Below are 22,347 nucleotides of genomic sequence, written 5' to 3' on the forward strand. Positions count from 1 at the left end.
GGTGTTCTGGTGTACCTATTAAAGTGGTCACTGAGTGTATATCACAATTAAACAGAGGGGAAATGAGTCGCATGTGCTTTGATGTCTTTATTTGTTTCCTTTACAATGGGCTCACTAAGAATATCATCCTATAATAGTCTTAATTTTATCATGTCATCTCTATGTATTTTAATTATCAATAAAAAGGCAGCTTTTAAGCCAAGCTTTGCATCCTTGTCTTGTAATCTGTTTCATCAACCCATTATTTACCCTGAAACATCCGTGATTCTGATTTCAGCTGAAAATCGATTCCTCTGTTCATTTCTACAAGCCATACCCATGGGTCTCTCTGTCACATCTTGATCACAGCTTCCCAAAGTTCTGTAAGCTTATATGTAAAACCACAGAGTTTAGAATTTCTTATGTAAGATAAACGACAACTTCAGGAGCGAACTGGGAACCAAAATCGGCCCAGGACAATATTTGTAGATGGCGGGGGGGGTTTGATGTCAAGTTGTCGACTGGGGGAAGGAGGGTGTTGTAATGTGTTTCGCTGTCCCATTCTGCATTTCACGGCCTCCTGCAGCATATCGCGGCACTGTTTCGCAGACCCCTTAAGCTTATCGTGGCCCACTTTGGCATATCATGGCCCCATTTCATGGGCGGCCCATCAGAAAACGTCTTGTTTCTCCCGATGGCCAGTGCGCCTCTGGCTGTGCGATTCTGTGCTACACTTCAGACTCACTCCTGAGTCGTGGAAGTTGCAAGTCCAGAGTGTGATGACAAAAGCGATAGACCACAGACCAACTGGCCTTCCGCTTGATGAAGAGCCGGAGCTTGTCCCTGAAAGTCTCTCCTAGGAAGCTATAAATGATTGGGTTCAGGCAGCTGTTGGAGAACGCAGCCAGGTTGACGATGTGCCCGCTCAATGGGTAATCATGCCACAGCGTTGTGTTAGTGCGCTTCGATGGGTCGGTCGTGCCTTGGAGCAACTGGATGCTAATGAAGACGTTCTCAGGCAGCCAGCAGATGAAGAACACCAGCACCACCACCACGATCATGCGCAGGGCCTTCTGCCGGCGGGGCCACAAGCCCTTGTGCTTCTGAGAGCGCATGAGAATGCGAACGATCAGGGAGTAGCACAGGCCAATGATGGAGAAGGGCACCAGAAATCCGATCGTGACCTCAAGCCACTGGATCTCGAAGACGTTGGCGAAACAGAAGTGCACCTCGCCGGTGTGTTGCGTCTGTACAATGGTGAAAGGAAGTAGAGTAGCCAGGATGGAAGCCATCCAGATGAGGCTGCAGCTGAGCTTGGCGTGCTGCATGGTTCGCAACGAACTGCTGCTCATGGAGCTGGCGAGAGCAATGTAGCGGTCGAAACTCATCCATGTCAGGAAGAAGATGCTGCTGTACATGTTCACCTGGAGGAATAGGGACATGAAGGTACAGAGAACGGCGTAGTCGTAGTACTTCTCGTTGAGATTGAAGACCTCAATGAGTGAGTCCGCCACCAGGATAAGGTCCGCCACAGCCAGGTTGACAAAGTACAGATCAGGGATGGTCATCTTCTCCCGGTGGTTAAGGTTGACCACCAAAATGAGGATGTTTCCAATGAAGCCAATGGGGAAAAGGAATATGGTGTACAGACAGGACAGAAACAGGCCAATGATATAAAACTCATAAGTGTCTGTACTCTCTTTAACATCAGTTAGGTTGAAGTCATACGAAGCATTTAGCTGCTCAGTGCCTTTCGCGTAAATCTGAATCACAGTGGTAGTCTGCTCTTCCATGCTGACCAAGTCTCTGATTTAGATGCCATTAACTGTGCTACATACTTCATTTGTATCAGTGGCCTGTTTGCTTTGTAGAAAGTGTCCTTCATTTAGGCCAAATTGTTCACATGGACTCTTAAAGGTTGTAAGAGACCACCCAGGAAGATTCACCTTTTGAGATACAGCTAGGGAAGAAGGCACAAATAATCTCATCCATTTTCAAGGCAGTCTCTCAGCTATGGAGGCTGCCTGGACTTGTATGATCCATGGTATCAAACACCAAGGGTCTCTCTTTAGGGACTGTGCCTCCTTTTTTTCTTTTGCACACTGGGTTCTTCAAACGTGTTAAATCCACTGCTATCTTTTCTCCTCCAGTCCATGAGCATGATTTTTCTGTCTGCCACAGTAAAAGAGAAAAAAAGGGTAAAGGAGAGAGAAAAAAGGAGGAAAATAATATCTCAAGAATAAAACATCAGACATAAAGTCGTTTGTGATCACTAGTTTCACACTGCACACAAATCCACTTTGGTTTTCAAATCTGATCTATAGGACTGACTGTCTGCCTTGTCATTTTGCAAGTGACGAAATCTGATCTGTTTGTTCAGACAGTGTAGTCAATATCCAGTGTATTTACATCGGTTCTTATATTAATGATGTAACTGTTAGCACAATGCCAAGAGACAACAACTGAGAGTCAATGTGGATGAGAGAATGGAAAATTAGAATTTTTGCCACTAATGCCAATCATGACATCTTGTAGAGATGTGAATAGGTTTAGGTTTGTAAATCAAATTTCATGTTTGTTTTTTTAGTTTTTTTTTTTTTTTGTTTTGTTATATTTTTTCCAAAATAGATTTGTGTCAGATACGGATTTGAGTTCTGAACAAAGCCATTTACCTCACAGTTTAAAAGGACAGTTCACCCAAAAATGAAAATTCTCTCATTATTCACTTACCTTGATGCCATCCCAGATGTGTATGACTGTCTTTCTTCAGCAGAACACAAATTAAGATTTTTAGAAGAAGATAGAGCTCTGTCAGGTCCTTATAATGCAAGTAAACATGTGCCAGCACTTTGATGGTCCAAAAGTCACATTTAGGAAGCATAAAAGTAATCCATGTGACTTAAGTCAATCAATGAACGTCTATTGAAGCGAATCGATTGGTTTATGTTAGAAGCAAGTCGATAATTAAAACGTTTTTAACTTTAAATCGGTGCTTCCGTCCAGGGCTCTGAAGTTGTTTGAAATGGCCGAACTCTCACGTGATGTTCATTCTTCTGTTATTCTCGCATTAACTCACTGACACACTTACGTCACACGACAGCTACGTGATGCATCAACTGCTGGCAGGAAGTGCTTTTTAAAAGATGTAACATTTTAATTATCGATTTATTTTGTAAACAAACAGATCGATTTGCTCCAGAAGACATTAATTGATCGACTGGAGTCGTGTGGATTACTTTCATGCTGACTAAATGTGACTTTTGGACCGTCAAAGTGCTGGCAAATGTTTACTTGCATTATAAGGACTTGACAGAGCTCTGTTTTCTTCTAAAAATGTTCATTTGTGTTCTGTTGAAGAGAGAAAGTCATACACATCTGGGATGGCATCAGGGTAAGTGAATAATGAGAGAAATTTCATTTTTGGGTGAACTATCCCTTTAAGCAAGTCTAAACTCTATGTAAATATTATGTTAATACTATCTGCTTTTGCACTTGATGGCAGCCTTCATAACAGTTTAAATCGATTCTCTTTAAGGACTGAGTGTCTAGATTATTAAAATGCAAAGCAAGGTCTTAAACAGATGCATTGAAGCAACCAGGGCTGTCAAACAACCCATGTGCTAACCTCACAATTATTAAGCAGGAAAAAGCTGGGCACTACAGCTAATTCATAAGGATGGAAAGGATCTAACTAGATTTTCCTCACAAGAGCAAATGGTAAACTGGATGGTACTACACAGCATTTATGTTCTGACTACATTAATTGATAATCCAAGATAGTGAACTGTGATGGCATTGTGATAATTTTCACTTACGAAGAGTTAATAGGTATCAAAAGAAAATAGAATCTCATTATATTGCTAATTTTAGATGATTATGGCATAGTATGATGTATATAATGAGTTTAATCTAATATTCCAGGCTAATTGAAATACATATTACGTAACAATTCATATACTGTATATTTGAAATACATATGTCGATATCTAAATATCTACATATAGATCTGTATTAATCCAAGTTAACTTGGTGTAGTAGTCCTAATAGTTGCCAAATTCATGTTGTGCTTAAATAGTCCAATCTATAAGAACTATAACAAGGTGTGGCCGAAAACCTTGATCTTCAGTAAGCAATCAGAACAAATCTGCCCTTTCAATTCCTATGTAGGAACACTTTTTAAAATTTTAAATGCTGCCAATGACAAAAATACCTATACATAATTTTAATCATGCCGAAGAAGACCAGTTTTACAATGAGAAGGAAAAAGAAACTCAGTGGTTTTAATGAGGTCTATGTGACCATTCCGGACTCAAAATACTTTAACCTTTAAAAGAATGAGCCTGGATTAAATTCCAAGTGAAACTGGTTGGCATGCAGCAGTAAAGGCTAAGCAGTACTGCCAGCTATCCAAAATTAAACTTAGATTTATTTTGAGACTTACGCAGATGGCTTCAAAAATAAAACGTTTGGGTATTTGGGCAATGTAAATGGTTTTGGAAATCCAATATCCATGCATATCAAATGCAATCTTAATTGTGATTGACAGTTTGAAATATCTATTAATTTAGAAAAATAAGTATTTAAAGCTTCTGTCCATATCTTACCTCAGATACTGATATACTGTATATAAACACAGCATTGGTTTTGAGTGGCTATTATGTACTTAAAACTGAACTTAACTAATACCATTAACTAATAATTAAGTAAGGTTTGCTTTTGTTTCAGAAAGCTCATAACAAACAGACATGTGTCTAAAAAGTATGTGACTATGATTCATTCTCAAGTCATATTTGATCACTGCATAATAATAAACATTTGTTATTGTTAATCCTTCATGGGAATCTGTGCATTTACTCACAGGTGCAGGATGACATGATAATTAATCAGTATATTCAGTGATGGAGTAGTCACATCAACACTAGACAAGATAGTCCCCCAGACAATGTCAGAAACTCTCTTGTATTGAGCAAAAACCTAACTAAATTTCCATTATATATTTGCTTAAATTAAGAAAAAACAACTTTCAATGGGGCATGAAAAATAAACTTAATTCAACATATGCTCTGAAAACAATTCTTATCTTATTATCACAATTTTGCTTTTAAGATACATTTTGTACATTTATCTTGGTGTAAAGATGTTTAGATATTTTTACTGGAAAACAGGCCAAAAATACTGATTAACCCTATAAACCTATATGTAACTTCACACCCCTTAAATGCATATGTGGGTCAAAAAAGACCTAGGTGAAATCTAAATGCTTATTCTTTATAAAACAATTATTTTTTTCAAGGAAAATTAAGTCTGATTATAATTGTATTAGTAATTTACATTTTTAAATAGTTTATATATATTTTATTCAGTTCTGTAGAGTTTAACACACATTGAAAATGGAGTAGGACTTTTTGGTGACAGTGGAAAAAGCCTGTACAACAGAAAATTGGGCAATTTCCATGTTTGGTGGAAAAATATGAAATGTCACAACAACTCTACCCACACAAACACATACATAGAAGTACAATGGACTAGGATAAAATATTATTTATTTATTTATTTTTTTACAAAAAGAATTATGATAAACTGACAACCTTATCAACTCTACATGTATGTATCTCTCTATATGGCACTATATTTCAATATTATGTAGCTATATAATACATATTACGTTATTTGTAGTGGTGAGGTGTACTTAAAAAAAAAAAAAAAACATAATAATTCTGGTTCAAACACACTAAAAAGTGTTCCAGAAGCTATTACCATTGTGCCCTTGCCTTGAACTAGTCATCTAACCTCAGTTTTCTCCATTAAGACTGTCCCAATAATGGGTGTAATGTCAAGCACTTTGGATATAAGCATTGGCTAAATGACAACTTTCTATACTTGGATACTAAACATAAATATAATCGTGAACATGGCATTTAACTTGCATTTAATTACATAACAAATGAAAACTGAAAACAATCAATGTATTACAAAAATAATACCAGTTTTAAATGCATTGAATCTTCTAGGAAACACATACGGGTTAAAAAGGACCCACATATGCCATAGTGATGCAAATTATTCTCTTATAATTCAAAAAGTATTCAACTAAATGTTAAATAAAAGTCACTTCACATGACAGAAGATACAAGGAATGTCTGGAGTGGCAGATCAAAAGACCATTTCTTGTACAAAAAAAAAAAAAGAAAGAAAGAAAAGAAAAATCATAAAAACAAGACGCTGGGACATTTTTGACCCACATATGTGTTCTAAGGTTAAGAAAATTCTTTTTTGGAAGTGGAGTTTTTGCTGCTGAAAAGACAAGCTTACACTGCATGAATTTCGAGTTAAGATCAAATTTCCAGTTATGAAGTTCCAGGCAGCTTGTTGATGGTTTGGTGCTGGTCTTGCTGGTGGACCAGCATAGCCATGTTGTACAATAATAACAAAATTTAACTGCTGAAGCTGGTTGACTGACATAGTTTGTTCGTAAAGCTAGTTAAAAAGCCTGGTGAGTAAACTAAACTAAATAAATAAGATTTTTTTAAGATTTATGCATTTTAATTTCATAACAAAATTCCATCAAATTGAATTGAGTAATTTTTTACAAAACTGAATTCATAAAAACTTAAATTTATTAAAGTTTTATTCATTTTGTTCAACATTACAGTTCAATTTTATGGAATTTAAAAAGCATAAATCTTAAAAATAGGCTTAAAATTTTTTTTTACACCAACATTCAATACACAACATACACTGCAAAAAGTGATAACCAGCATTTGTTACCAAAAGGAGCTATTTGTACTTGATTTAACTCTTACAATTAATTTAGTTGGTATAACCTATTACATTAAGTTTGATTTAGTGATGTTAAAAATATAACATACTTTTTATATATTTATGTTATATATTTTGACTTGAATCAAACCAGTTAATTTAGATATTACATACATATTACATGAAGGACATTTTTGGATAATTGTTTTTTAGTGCCTCAAAAACTGAATCTCTGTTGTAATTAAACTATCATGTGATTCAATAACCCTCTTTTCTCAGCAGTATTATTAATTTAGCAATAAATCCATAAACCACAGTGAAAATCATAGAGCAAAAAAAAAAAAAAAAAAAAAAAAAAAAAAGGATGGACACTCACTTTAGTGGCGAGGGCTTGTGATGCAGTCAATATCGAGTTCTGCTGCAGATGTTTTCAAGAGTTGCCACTGGTTTGTAATCCCTTTACCAGGACAAGTTCCACTGCTGGCGCCACCTACTGTTAAAAGGCAATGACAAGACAACACAGAACTAGTTGCCTCCAAGGAAGGTCTAGATAAGACTATCACTATAGCTTCCTGTCTTTGTGACCACTTGTTCACTAGCCACCCCTTCTTGTCTAATCTCTCCTCCTCATTCTCTCCTCTCTCCGCTGACTCCCCCCAGCATGACTACATGCATGTGGACAGCATCAAGAGCAGGAGACCCACCAATGACTGCTACTTAGCACAGGACATATGGGTGCTGGCTCATTTCATCTGTCTTAATAATTGAGACATGTGACACTAGCGCTCATTACAGTCTTTTTTAGTTCAAAGAATGACTAAATTAACAGGTGCAGGATTTTAAATGCCCCAGACTTGGGAAGAGACATCCCTTGACCATGTCTTAATCAAGCACTTGGTTGAATAATCTAGTATATTTATTAGATTTTGTAAAGTTTAAACTATTAAAGATGATGTAAAGTGCTGGTATCTTAAATACACAGTGCGTTAGTCCCTATAAAAGAGGATATTTGCACAGTGAGATTCAAATAAAAGTCACTATACATCAAATAAAACACCTAGCAGAGTGTTTAAATAATGGATATGCTAAATAAACAAATGTATCTCCTCACTGTAGAATTCCTGCTCTCTGAGCAGCAGGAATATTCCATTATTGTGCAACTTTTTAAAAAGATGAAGCGCTTTTTTTGTTCTATGTTAAAATAATTTTCTTGAGGTAATTCATAGTCCTAAGTTGATTCCCGTAAAAACAAAAACTATTAAAATGGTGACTCTGGTGCTATCAAAACATTGGTTTGTTTGTTTGAGCGTCCCACCAGTGGTGTAGATGTCAGGGATGCAGAGGCAAGACCCAAACGCAGAGTTGAAAAATGAAAGGGAATTTAATACCAAAGGGCAAAAAACACAAACCAAAACTCCCACAAGCGGGAAAAAACAACATAAACTACCGCAAAGTGGGAAAAGGGTATCCAGGCTGGGGTAGGGAAAACAGGGCACAGGACCCACAGAACCGGGCTACAGGAAAAGGGATGAAGCAGGACCGACAGACCGGACCGACATGGGAGACCAAACAAGCGAATGGAAACAAGATGAACTGGAAACAGACAGCAAACATGAGGAGACTAAAATAGGGAGAGAAATCAACAGGTTAACAAGACAGGGCAGGTGTGACTAATAATCTAATAATGGTCAAACAAGTAGGACGTAAGACAGAGAGACACACGGCAATACAGAAACAAAACAAAGCCACGTGCTCTCAAAAGACAACAAAACACCCGAATGGCATGAGCGCACATCGCCAAGACAATAAGGCAATATACGCCCATGCCAACTGACAAACAAGACAAGAGAATGCCTAGCAACGCCAAACAAAGCAATGCCACGCATTCTCACACTAAACGAAACCTGAGCGTACATCGCGAGGCAAACGGCACGCAATGCATGTAACAGGCGACAAAAACTAGACAGGACACCTGTGCGAGAGTTCAGCCACACACAAAACCCAAAATCTCAAACTGAAGTGACCGAACCTCAGCACAGTGTGAAGACAGCTCACGACCCGGGCGCAACGCACGTCCGCGGTCGTGAGAGACAGACACAGAACATGGAGCATAAGTGTCCGGACCCCGACACAGACCGAAACTGAACCAGACAGGGAAGTCGGGATCCAGACACCATGCTCCGGACATTAAACACAACACAGCTCGCGACCCGGGCGCAGCAACGTGAGGCGCACCCGTGTTCGCAAGAGACAGACATAAACTATTGACGCGTGTGCATGTTGCCAAGATGACTTAAGCACGATGCACCCAAGTCAGTAACAGACAGACATGGAGCATGAGTGTCCGGATCCTGTCACAGACCGAAAATGAACCAGACAGGAAGTCAGGATCCAGACACCATGCTCCAGACATGAAACAAGACAGACTGAAGAGCACACGGCAGGGAATAAAACCGAAACTGTGCGCTCACACAAAGACAGACAATGAAACACAAGACAGACATGGGACAATGATGCCACAGTCCTGTCGTGACAGTAGTAGTGACTGAAGAGGTGGGCATATTGTGGGCATACTGTGGGCATCCCCCCCCCATACTGTGGGCATACACACAGTATATTATGGTCTGTTGTATTCACAGTCCCATATGAACGTATGTCAGAATAAAACATAAGTATGTCTTGCTGGAATGGTGTACAGTACGCTATAAAGAGAACCAGGGCATGGTAACTCAATGTTAAATTTCTGTTTAAATTAATAGGTTTGATTAATGTTCTTTTTATTTCTAGTAAAATGGGTAATCCTTTATAAATACTTTTAATTAATAAAATACATAATACGTTATAAACTGTTAAGCATTGTATAGCAAATATAAGTGTAGTAATGTTCACAATATAAATTATCTTATTTCAACCTATACATAAGAATTATGTCTATGGTTTTCCATCTTAGAAATATACATTGAAATATCACTACTGACAGCATGTAAAAGTCAGATAAAAATGACATTTGATATAAAAACGATAAATTTTATGTAATATTTGATAAAACATGCTGGTCCAGCATTTGGACACACAGTATTTTCACAAAGTTTAATTGCATAAGTCTTATTTACATGCACAAATATTTTTACAATTAGCAGGCTAGCAGCAAAGTAAATATACAACGCAAATTATGGTGACTCCTGCGCTACTGGTGCATCATCATTTCACTGTAGATGCTAGAGATGTCCTGCCCCTTACTGAAACGGAAAATATGATTGATTAGCAAATATCCAATCGCGTCTCAAACAAATGTTCTGACTGATCGCTCAACTTAGTCGGACTGTCTATCTTGGCCATGCCTTCAGTTGTGCTCTGCCTCCTGCTGCTCCATGCCCATTTAGAGAGGAACTCTGTACACTTTAAAAAAAACCAAATAAAAACACACACACACACACACAATTCACTCAACGGTGTTGCATCACCACCTCAGTAGATTGAAAATTTACTGGTCAAAAGCCTACTTGATTTTCTGACGGCCATACGTATCATTACTCATTTTAGATAAGCATACGCAAAATCCTTACAAAGATAGCTGGGCATACGGCATATGCCTGCATATGCCCTAGTCTACACTACTGCATCTCACCTAACCTAGCATAGCAACGTTAGCTCAACCAATGGCATGAGTTTGTGGCAGGACTATCTGTTTGCTAACCAATGTTAAACAGGGTGTGGGAAACCTGTATGAAAACAGTTAGTTTTGTAATTCCATTGGGTGATGCTGGTGGTGCACCTTTAAGGGACTTTACATTTTGTTTATTGACTGCAAAATGTTTATTAAAATGTATCTGAAAAGAGTACCATGAAAACAGAGAGAATACAGAATTATATGTAATGTTAATTTTTTAGTGGTGAAAAGTACAACGTTGACAACCGACACTTACTTTTATTGAGAGAACGGGGACAAGTAAACGTTTGCAGTCTGTGAGATTACTGAGTAACAAACTATTATGCTTGTAATTTGATTTTCTGAACAGGGTTCTTGTCACCTTATCAGATGTGTCATCAACTTTTATGTCGAACACCCACTGAAGTCAATGGTTTGGTGTGAATCCATGTCCTAAAGTACTGGGCTGCCTGTTAATTTATTTGATGTATCCTCTTTCTTATGGCCAATATACATTTTCAAATCAACAAATACAAAAATACAGAAAGTTATAAAAAATTATTAACATATGGATACAGCACAGTTTAAAGGGGTAGTTCACTCAAAAATGAAAATTCTCTCATCATTTACTCACCCTCATGCCATCCCAGATGTGTATGACTTTCTTTCTTCTTCAGAACACAAATTAAGATTTTTAGAAGAATATTTCAGCTCTGTAGGTCCATATAATGCAAGTGAATGGTGACCAAAACACTGAAGCTCCAAAAAGCACATAAAGGCAGCATAAACATAATCCATAAGACTTCAGTGGTTAAATCCATGTCTTCTGAAGCGATATGATAGGTGTGGGTAAGAAACAGATCAAAATTTAAGTCAATTTTTTACTATAAATCTCTAACTTCACTGTAAATTTCACATTATTTATATTTCTTTTATTTTATTTTATTTCTTTTTTATTTCTTTTTCTTTTTTTTTTTTTGCAACACAGATTCTTCATGAATATCGCCCCCAACAGGACAGGGAGGAGAATTTATAGTAAAGAAGTACTTAAATATTGTTCTGTTTCTTACCCACACCTATTATATCATGAAGACATGGATTAAACCACTGGAGTCTTATGGATTACTTTTATGGTGCTTTTATGCACTTTTTTAAGCTTCAAAATTCTGGTCACCATTCACTTGCATCGTATGACCTACAGAGCTGAAATATTCCTCTGAATATCTTCATTTGTGTTCAACAGAAGAAAGTCATACACATCTGGGATGGCATGAGTGTGAGTAAATCATGAGAGAATTTTTGTTTTAAGGTGAACAATAGTGTAACTTTTTCGATGTTAAAATATTTTCTGCTATTCCATCTTAATATGCAGATTACTGTTTAAGGAAACCATCCATATGATGATTTCTTTGAAAACTCGTAACACTATTTCTGTGGCACTATAAAAATATTTCTGTTTTTTGAGCATCACGACCACCCGTCACAGGAACACTGACTCGACCAATGGCTAAGTTTGGAGGTGGGACTATTTGTTGGTTCGAACAACAGCATTCAAGGGAGGAGTGTGCGAAAAAGCTGTTTGAAATCAATGTTTATTTTTGCAGTTCCCTTCAGTGGCACAAAAAGTACTCCAAAAAGGATAAAAAAAAAAGTAAATAATCTTTTTTATATTTATTTATTTATTGGAGTGAACTATTTACTAATGATAGTTCCTTAATATCACAATGTTAGGATTAAAAAACATGTGAGGACTAACAGAAGTTTCAGGGTCTGTTTTACTGTCTTATCACCCTCAGCAGGTTGTGGCATCACAATCGGTATCCCAGGGGATTATTTGTATCATTGTCGAAGTGGAGGAAAACAAATTTAATCATCTTGCATTATGGCAGAGTGAATTATCTTTATGGATGCAATAATCTATTTTTGAGGAAACTTGTTCAATTTACTAACTCTTTAAAGGACCATATGCCACCTGCAGAGCTACCTAAGAAAACCAGTGAAATGAACTTACTGCTTAACCCTTTCATACATACCCATACACATACACATATGTGACGGTTAATAACTGGACCCCGCAGAGTAGCGTCACACATACTGTATGTGTTTCTGCAACTGCCAGTTACATTACAAGCCGCCAGCCAGATTCAAATCGGCTTTCACGCCAACACAGGCTGCGCTGGTCAAGCATCTGTTATTTCTATTCACTCAAACAGTTACTCATACAGTCTTTTAAACCACAGAATATGTTTATTTTATATACATACATCCAACTCCTCACCAAAATACCACAATAAAAAGTTTACAGCTCTTATACACACAGTCAATATGTCAAACGCGATCTTCCTCCGATGCATGCTGCCATTTGTTTACATTAGTAGCAGTTGTCATTTGTCAAACAAACAGCTACTCAAAGAATCTTTCCAAGCACATAATATGTTTATTTTATGTAACAAACAGCCAAATTGTCACCAAAGTACCATGATAATTGTTCACAGCTTGTATATGCACAGCCATCCTATCTAAACACGATCTTCCCATGCACACAGCCACGTCTGCTGATTAGGTTTATTCTCACAAACAGCAATTCAAAGTCTTTTCAGGCAAATAATATGTTTTTTTTTTCTTAAACAGATTTCTCAAACTATCACAAAAGCACCACGATAACAGTTTAAAACTCATATACTCACAGTGAAAACATGCTGATCGAGCGTGATTATCCGATACACACAGCCAAGTCTGTTTACATTAGCGCTTGTCACACACACACACACACACACACACACACACACACACACACACACACACACACACACACACACACACACACATAATGTCTGAGAAGTCAAACAGTGCATATAGGCAAACCAGACTGCTGATATTATTTGTATTATTTGTTCATCTATAAAAACGAAATAAATAAAACAAATACAGTACAGCAGACATAACCCTTCCAGTGACCGGTATGAGAGAGTGAGAGCGATAACACCAAATTTAACACACCTGCTCCCCATTCACACCTGAGACTTTGTAACATTAACGAATCACATGACACCGGGGAGGGAAAATGGCTAATTGTGCCCAATTTGGACATTTTCACTTAGGGGTGTACTCACTTTTGTTGCCAGCGGTTTAGACATTAATGGCTATGTGTTGAGTTATTTTGAGGGGAAATCAAATTTACACTGTTATACAAGCTGTACACTCGCTACTTTACATTGTAGCAAAGTGTCAATTCTTCAGTGTTGTCACATGAAAAGATATAATAAAATATTTACTAAAATGTGAGGGGTGTACTCACTTCTGTGAGATACTGTATATATGTATATATATATATATATATATATATATATATATATATATATATATATATATATATATATATTTATTTATTTACAATAAATTGAATATCAATTCAACAGATTGATATGGTCACAATTGTCAAAATTACAGTCAGTGGCGTAGCCAGAAAATGACTTTTGGGTGGGCCACAATAAAAAAAGTGTTGGCAAATTTTTAGCAGCTCACTAACTGTAGCACATGTTTGCTGGAAAGCACTAAATTACTTAAAAAATACAAAATAAAAAGAAACTGTTAGAAAGATTTCCATAAGTTAGAACCTATCTTCCTTTACATAACCATTAGGTATGATCCTCAGGCACCAGAAACGTCATGGTTACTGGTGTAACCTCCGTTCCCTGATGGAGGGAACGAGACGTTGGTGTCGATGTAGTGACACTAGGGGTCACTCTTGGGAGCCCGAGACACCTCTGGTCTTTGATAAAAGGCCAATGAAAATTGGCGAGTGGTATTTGCATGCCACTCCCCCGAACATACGGGTATAAAAGGAGCTGGTATGCAACCACTCATTCAGGTTTTACGCTGAGGAGCCGATATAAGGTCCGGCCATTTCAGCGGGTAGTTCAGCGTTGTGGCAGGAGGGACCAACGTCTCATTCCCTCCATCAGGGAACGGAGGTTACACCAGTAACCATGACGTTCCCTATCTGTCACTCACTCGACGTTGGTGTCGATGTAGTGACACTAGGGGTCCCTATACAAAACGCCACAAGGCTGAACTGTGTTACGTGAACTGGCGGTGTGTGGTGGGCAGACTTGCTGTGTGCCTCATAGCCAGCACACCAGGTCGACACGTAACCTCCCCCAACACAGTTATGAGTGTCGAACGGCCCTTTTTGGGGACAAGTCGACTACCCAGAGATAGAGACAGGCTTAACCCAGTCATGGCCTCTTTCCCCTTCTCTTTTTCCACTCCCTAAAAAAGAAGGGGGATTATCCGACTGGGCCGCCAGGTCTAGTCGGGGGTGTCCCTCCCAAGGGGAGGACACCGCGGAGACCACACCTCGCCCCAAGAGAGGGGGGTATTTAAGTGGAAAAATACATCACATGGTCTTTCCAACCATGTGGAGAGCCTTCAAGGTAGATCCTACCCAATGGGGGAGGAGTTACTACAACATGGAGACTGAGGGGCTCTGCCCAAGGAAGACGCAGTTTGCCAGTAGGGAAACGAACTAGCGGAAGATATAGATCGCATGGGGTTAGCCTTACAGGGAACCGCCACATGCGGAGCACCTACCCCAGAACCGGGCTCTTAGTTAGCGCGTGTACTGGGCCGGCAGCGAGTCTCTCCGAAAACTCGACTGCCACAGGGCTCGGAGGAAGTCAACCAGGGAACAACTTTTGTGAACACTACTGGGAATTAACAGCGCACGTCTTCAGCTCAAAAGGAGGTGGAAGGCGCTATGTGCAAGCGATACACCCAGCCGGCTATCCCGGGCTTATCCGCTTGTGTTGCGTGCCACTACCTGGGACCAAACCGGTTCCACCCGGAGGTTGTAGAACCTTGCAAAGGTGTTGGGTGTTGCCCAGCCCACTGCTCTGCAATGTCTGTTAGAGAGGCACCTCTGGCCAGGGCCCAAGAAGCCGCTACACCACGGGTAGAATTGGCTCGTAGCCCTACTGGGGGCGGCATGTTTTGGGCGAGACATGCCATAGTTATGGCGTCAATGAGCCAGTGGGCGATCCTCTGCTTGGAGACAGCGCTTCCTTTCTGCTGTGCACCAAAGCAGACAAAGAGCTGCTCAGAGATTCTAAAGCTCTGCGTGCGATCCAAATAGATGCGTAAAGCGCGCACCGGACACAGCAACGACAGGGCTAGGTCTGCCTCCTCCTGGGGCAGCGCTTGCAGGTTCACCACCTGGTCTCTAAAAGGATTGGTGGGAACCTTGGGCACATAGCCCGGTCGGGGGTCTCAGGATCACGTGAGAATAGCCCGGACCGAACTCCAGGCACGTTTCGCTGACAGAGAACGCTTGCAGGTCACCTACCCTCTTGATGGAAGTGAGCGCAGTCAGGAGGGCAGTCTTCAAGGAGAGTGCCTTAAGCCCGGCTGACTGCAAAACTCAAAGGGGGCTCTCTGTAGACCCTGAAAAACTACAGAGGTCCGATGAGGGAACAAGGCGTGGCCTGGAGGGATTCAGCCTCCTGGCGCCTCTTAGGAACCTGATGATCAGATCATGCTTCCCTAAGGACTCACCGTCGACTGCGTCATGGTGTGCTGCTATGGCAGCAACGTACACCTTCAAGGTGGAAGGGGACAGCCTCCCTTCCAACCTCTCTTGCAGGAAGGAAAGCACTGATCTGACTGCGCACCTCTGGGGGTCTTCCTGATGGGAAGAACACCACTTAGCGAACAGACACCACTTAAAGGCATACAGGTGCCTCATAGAGGGAGCCCTAGCCTGAGTGAACGTGTCTACCACCGCAGGTGGGAGACAGCTTAGGTCTTCCGCGTCCCATCCAGGGGCCAGACATGGAGATTCCAGAGGTCTGGGCGCGGGTGCCGGATGATGCCCCTTCCCTGAGAAAGAAGGGCCTTTCTCAGGGGAATTTGCCCGGGGGGAGCTGTCACGAGGAGTGTGAGGTCCGAGCACCACGTCTGGGCGGGCCAGTAGGGTGCTTACCAGGACGACCTTCTCCTCGTCCTCCCTGACCTTGCACAGGGTCTGTGCAAGCAGGCTCACTGGGGAAAACGCATATTTGCGAATGCCAGGGGACCAGCTGTGTGCCAGCGCGTCTATGCCGAGGAAGGCCTCGGTGAGGGCGTACCAGAGCGGGCAGTGGGAGGATTCTTGGGAGGCGAACAGGTGCACCTGTGCCTGACTGAATCGACTCCAAATCAGCTGGACCACCTGAAGGTGGAGTCTCCACTCTCCCTTGAGGGTAACCTGTTGTTACAGCGCGTCCGCCGAAGTGTTGAGGTTGCCCGGGATGTGAGTGGCTTGCAGTGACTTGGTGCTGCTAACTCCGTTGGAGGAGACGGCGGGTGAGTTATGACATACAGCGGGAGCGCAGACCGCCTTGGCGGTTGACATATGCTACCGCTGCCGTGCTGTCTGTCCGAACTAGCACGTGCTTGCCCTGGATCAACGGCCGGAACCTCCGCAGGGCGAGCAGAATTGCCAGTAACTCGAGGCAGTTGATGTGCCAACGCAGCTGCAGACCCGTCTAGAGGCCGGCGGCTGCGTGCCCGTTGCCAACAGCGCCCCAGCCCATTTTGGAGGCGTCTGTCATGACCACGACGCGCCTGGAGACCAGTTCTAGCGGAACACCTGCTCGTGGAAACGAGAGGTCGGTCCAAGGGCTGAAAAGACGGTGACAGACCGACGTAATGGCCACGCGGTGTGTCCCGTGGCGCCATGCCCGTCTCGGGACTCGAGTCTGGAGCCAGTGCTGAAGCGGCCTCATATGCATCAACCCGAGTGGGGTGGCCACCGCCGAGGACGCCATATGCCCCAGGAGCCTCTGAAAATGTTTCAGTGGAACCGCTGTTTTCTGTTTGAACGCCTTCAAACAGGCCAGCACCGACTGGGCACGCTCGTTCGTAAGGTGCGCCGTCAAGGAGACTGAGTCCAACTCCAAACCGAGAAAAGAGATGCTCTGAACTGGGAGGAGCTTGCTCTTTTCCCAGCTGACCCGAAGCCCTAGTCGGCTGAGGTGTGAGAGCACCAGGTCCCTGTGTGCGCATAACCCGTCTCGAGAGTGAGCTAGGATTAGCCAGTCGTCGAGATAGTTGAGAATGCGAATGCCCACCTCCCTTAACGGGGCAAGGGCAGCCTCTGCGATCTTCGTAAAGATGCGAGGAGACAGGGACAGGCCGAAAGGGAGGACTTGTACCGATACGCCTGACCCTCGAACGCAAACCGCAGGAAGGGTCTGTGTCGAGGAAGGATCGAGACGTGAAAGTACGTATCCTTCGGGTCTACCGCCGCGAACCAATCCTGATGCCGGACGCTCGCTAGAATGCGTCTTTGCGTCAGCATCTTGAACGGGAGTCTGTGTAAGGCCCGGTTCAGTACTCGCAGGTCCAAGATTGGCCGCAACCCACCGCCTTTTTTCGGTACAATGAAGTAGGGGCTGTAAAACCCCTTCTTCATCTCGGCTGGAGGGACAGGTTCTATCGCGTCCTTCCGTAGGAGGGTAGCAATCTCCGCGCAAGGTAGCAGCGTTTCCATCTTTCACCAAGGTGAAGTGGACACCACTGGACCTGGGCGGATGCCCAGCGAAGTGAATCGTGCAGCCGAGTCGGACGGTCCGGACCAGCCCTCGTGACGGACTGGAAAGCGCAAGCCATGCACCCGAGTTCCGCGCAAGGGGGACCAAAGGGACAATGTCATCCGATGTACCGGCGGGTGGGGCCTCGCGGCGGGGCGGAGCTTGAGGTGCCACACCACATCGTGGCCGTGCTGAGTCCGAGGACATCGAAGCACTTACCTGGCTCCTTGTGACCACCCCCGGAACAGCCTGGGACAGGGGAGGAAGAGGCCTGTCCTCATAACCCGTGGAGACTGTCACATCGGGGGCGGATTTGTGCCACAGCTGGGCGCTGAGGGCGGGAGACCGCCGCTGGAGCGCCAACCTGCCAAATGGAGTGGTGGACGGTGGTCGTGATGCCAGCCGTACACACCGAATATGTGACCCAGGGAACAAGGAAACCACTCTTGCGGAGCTCTTGAGTACTGCAGCCACTTGGGCATGCAGCGCAATTAAATGCAAAAGGTAACAAAAAGAAGATCTGCTTACCAGCTCCAGAGCAGCGGGTTTCGTTGTCCCTGGGTCGCCCGTCTCAGAGGCGCTTCGAAGACCTCCGTGGGTTCTTCGGTGCCGGCTGTGAGGTGGGTGGCGTCGGGTTCCTGCGGTGGGCTCCACGCCGGGGCCGGGCCGGAGGGGCGGGCTGCGGCGGAGCCGGTGCAGTCACCGCAGGGGGACGCCCTCGGCGATGAGTAGATGGGGGGATCTTGAGCCACGCCGGGGCAGGACAAGCCGGCTAGCATCCATCTACTGCTCTACCATCGAGAACTGCTGGGCAAAGTCCTCGACAGTGTCGCCGAATAGGCCTGCCTGGAAAATGGGGGCAGCAAGGAATCGTGTCCTGTCGGCCTCACCCATCTCGACCAGGTTGAGCCAAAGGTGGCGCTCCTGGACCACTAGTGTGGCCATCGTCCGCCCGGGAGACCGCGCCGTGACCACCGTCGCTCGGAGAGCGAGGTCGGTCGCCGAGCGCAGTTCCTGCATCAATCCCGGGGCGGAACTACCCTCGTGCAGTTCCTTTAGCGCCTTCGCGGACTTGCAGGAGAGCCATGGCGTGCAGGGCGGAGGCGGCTTGTCCAGCAGCGCCGTAGGCTTTGACCGTCAGAGACGACGTAAACCTACAGGCCTTGGACGGGGGCTTTGGGCACCCGCGCCGGGTGGCGGCGCTCTGCGGGCATAGGTGCACCGCGAGCGCCTTTATCCACCGGGGGATTGCCGAATAACCCTTGGCCGCCCCACCATCGAGGGTAGTGAGAGCGGGGAAGCTGAAAAGATTGGGACCGGGCAGTAAAAGGTGCCTCCCGCGACCTTGTCAGCTCTTCATGCACTTCCGGGAAGAAAGGAACGGGGCGGGGCGTGGCTTTGAGCGGCGCCGCGAGCCCAGGAACCAATCACAGAGCCGCGAGGATTCAGGAAAGAGCGGTGAAATCCACTCTAACCGACGCTCGCGGCTGTCCGGGAAAGCATGTCATCATCTCCGCGTCAGCCTGTGACTGGGCGATCGACCCCGAAGGGAGGAGCCCAGCCGAGGCTTCCGACTGGACGAGCCCGCTCTCCGATGCTGCGCTCGAGAGCTCATCACTTTCGCGGGCTCCGAATAAGAGGTCGAACTCGCCGTGAGACGAGCCGGCGGACTCACCCGGAAGCCCGATCGGGGCAGACGAGCGTGCTGGGGAATGGGAGGTCCGCGGGGGTATACCCGGCGGAGGCGGTCCCATTGGGGTCCCCAAATCGCCCCCAGTGCTAGCCGCGCTGGCCTCAAACCCGTGGGTAAAAGGACCGAGGCGGGAGCCTCTGGGGTGGCTCGCTTCCTTACGAAGGCGAGCCGCGACCGCAACGTTGCCATGGACACATTCGCGCAATGAGAATGTGACCATCCACGAACGCTGTCTCCGCGTGAGCAGTGCCCAGACACGAAAGACAGTGACCGTGACCGTTAGAAGGCAAGAGATAATGAGCACAACCAGGAATAACACACAATCGGAAAAGCATCTTTAAAAAGACGCGTCTTTAAAAAGACGTTCCGTGTGTGCGCTCTTTTAGAGAAATATATACTCTTTTAGAGGGGAAAAATGCTCTTTCAGAAAATATACTCTCTAGTTTTTCTGCCGAAGCGCCCAGGGGCGTTCTCTGCAGTGCACCAGTGCAGAGGAGGGAGAAGCCGCTGAAATGCGCCGTCAGATCCAGCAGGTGAATGAACAGTAGTATTCAGCTCAATGAGCATGACCGTTCGGCTCCGAAGAGAAAATCTGAATGAGTGGTTGCATACCAGCTCCTTTTATACCCGTATGTTCGGGGGAGTGGCATGCAAATACCACTCGCCAATTTTCATTGGCCTTTTATCAAAGACCAGAGGTGTCTCGGGCTCCCAAGAGTGACCCCTAGTGTCACTACATCGACACCAACGTCGAGTGAGTGACAGGTAGGGAACTCCACTGGCTCGCACTTTCGCACCATGCATCATTCTCATAATTTTACTTTATTGTTCCATAATAGTTTATAAAACACATCTAATATGCTAATATATTATATTATGCTTACACATCTTAATTACAGTCCCAAAGTGTTCACCTGTTCCCAAGCAATATTTTCTCAAAGGTATTGATCATAAATGGGGTGGCTGTTGTTTGCCTCCCACACTTCTACCATTAAACTCTCCATCAGTGCAACTGGCAGGGACTCATAGAATAATCTAGAGGGAACTGATTAATTATAACGCCAGAAACAACTGATGAATTACAGACAGCAGAAGATCCATTAAATTAGTTGATACACTCATCATTTTTTTTAGACAGAATACTAATAATGTACAATGTTCTTTGGTTCTCCTGTTCTAAAGCAATGAACAATAGCTCTATACACTCACACTTTACTGGAAGGAGAGCTTGATCTAAAACAATCAACTTAGATAAATAAAAGGGCCTCTATTACTGAACATACATTTACAGTGCTGTTTTTTTTTTTTTTTTTCAATCTGGAATGCCCAATTCCCAATGTGCTCTAAGTCCTTGTGGTGACATAGCAACTTGCCTCAATCTGGGTGGCAGAGGATAAATCTCAGTTGCCTCCGCATCTGAGACTGTCAGTCCACGCATCTTATCACGCGCCTGTTGAGTGCGTTACCGCGGAGACATAGCGCGTGTGGAGGCTTCATGCTATTCTCTGCGGCATCCACGCACAACTCACCATGCACCCCACCAAGAGCAAGAACCACATTATAGCAACCATGAGGAGGTTACCCCATGTGACTCTACCCTCCTTAGCAACTGGGCCAATTTGGTTGCTTAGGAGACCTGGCTGGATTCACTCAGCACGCCCTGGATTCGAACTCGCAACTCCAGGGGTGGTAGTCAGCGTCTTTACTCGCTGAGCTACCCAGGCCCCCAGGGCTACATGATTCTTGTAGTGGAATTGGATCTGTCTCAATGATAAGAATCACCATAGCAACTTAGCGAAGGCACTCTGCTGACATTTTTCTTCATTCACTTGGAGAGCTGAAATAGATGGATACCAGAGAGAAACATAGATAGATAGATAGACAGACAGACAGACAGACAGACAGACAGATGCTATATGTTTTGAAGAATATGTGATATAATTTGAAAGCATAACAACTGAACTTTTATGAAACATCAGTCAATCAAGCATTTTTATTATAGAAAACAATAGTTTTGTTTATTAAATTAGATGAATACTATGACATAGGATTATTGTTGTCACACACATGATGCTGATGAAAAAAGTCCAGAATATCGGTCCCCTTCAATTTTATTTATTTTTTTGACTGGTGGATGTTCATTAGAAATTTTAGTCATTTAGTGTTTCTGTGAAAAAGACTAACAATGAAGACGTCCAAGATTGAAAACTCGCCAAAAGTTCCCAAAATGTAAAATGTTTTCATCTATTTAACAACATTAACTTACAATAGTCAAAGATGACTTCTCTTTTTGCTCCCGTCTTGGTAGATTGTAGGGCTGCCACAAACAATTATTTTGATAATCGACTAATCTAACGATAATTAAAACGATTATTCGATTATTCGGGCTATTATTGCAACGATTAATCATTGGCCCTTAACCGACTATTCAGCTTGTGCCTCAAGTTAAAAGGATGTATTAAATGTGCTTACTAACAACAGAGAGGACAAAATCATCTTTTAAAAATACCTCTAAATGACATTCACTGAATTAAAGGTAAAAAAAAACAAAAAAAAAAAACAAAAAAAAAAGTTTAATTCAGTCAAAAAAATCATTGTTTTCCATTTGAAAAATATCTAAAAATCCTTAAAACAAGATACATTTACTTGAGAAGCAACATATAAGATATTTAGACTTGCTTTAAGACAATAAATAG

The 22,347-nt window shown here is 43.2% G+C and overlaps 1 protein-coding gene across 1 annotated transcript; it reads right to left on the minus strand.

The window, feature by feature from the left end:
- Window positions 1–95: 95 nt before the first annotated feature.
- Window positions 96–8,863, minus strand: gper1 (G protein-coupled estrogen receptor 1). Its single transcript, XM_051713641.1, has 4 exons — window positions 8,768–8,863; window positions 8,244–8,359; window positions 7,115–7,231; window positions 96–2,151 (listed from the first exon to the last, which is right to left on the minus strand). The coding sequence occupies exon 4, from the start codon at window positions 1,770–1,772 to the stop codon at window positions 708–710; it is 1,065 nt and encodes a 354-aa protein (XP_051569601.1). The 5' UTR covers window positions 1,773–2,151; window positions 7,115–7,231; window positions 8,244–8,359; window positions 8,768–8,863; the 3' UTR covers window positions 96–707.
- Between the last annotated feature and the right edge of the window lie 13,484 nt (window positions 8,864–22,347).

Source organism: Myxocyprinus asiaticus, chromosome 13 (assembly GCF_019703515.2).
Source record: "Myxocyprinus asiaticus isolate MX2 ecotype Aquarium Trade chromosome 13, UBuf_Myxa_2, whole genome shotgun sequence".
NCBI classification, from domain to species: Eukaryota; Metazoa; Chordata; class Actinopteri; order Cypriniformes; family Catostomidae; genus Myxocyprinus; species Myxocyprinus asiaticus.

Excerpts from the sequence above, each read along its gene's own strand:
- gper1 (XM_051713641.1), bottom strand. The coding sequence starts at position 1,772 with ATGGAAGAGCAGACTACCACTGTGATTCAGATTTACGCGAAAGGCACT.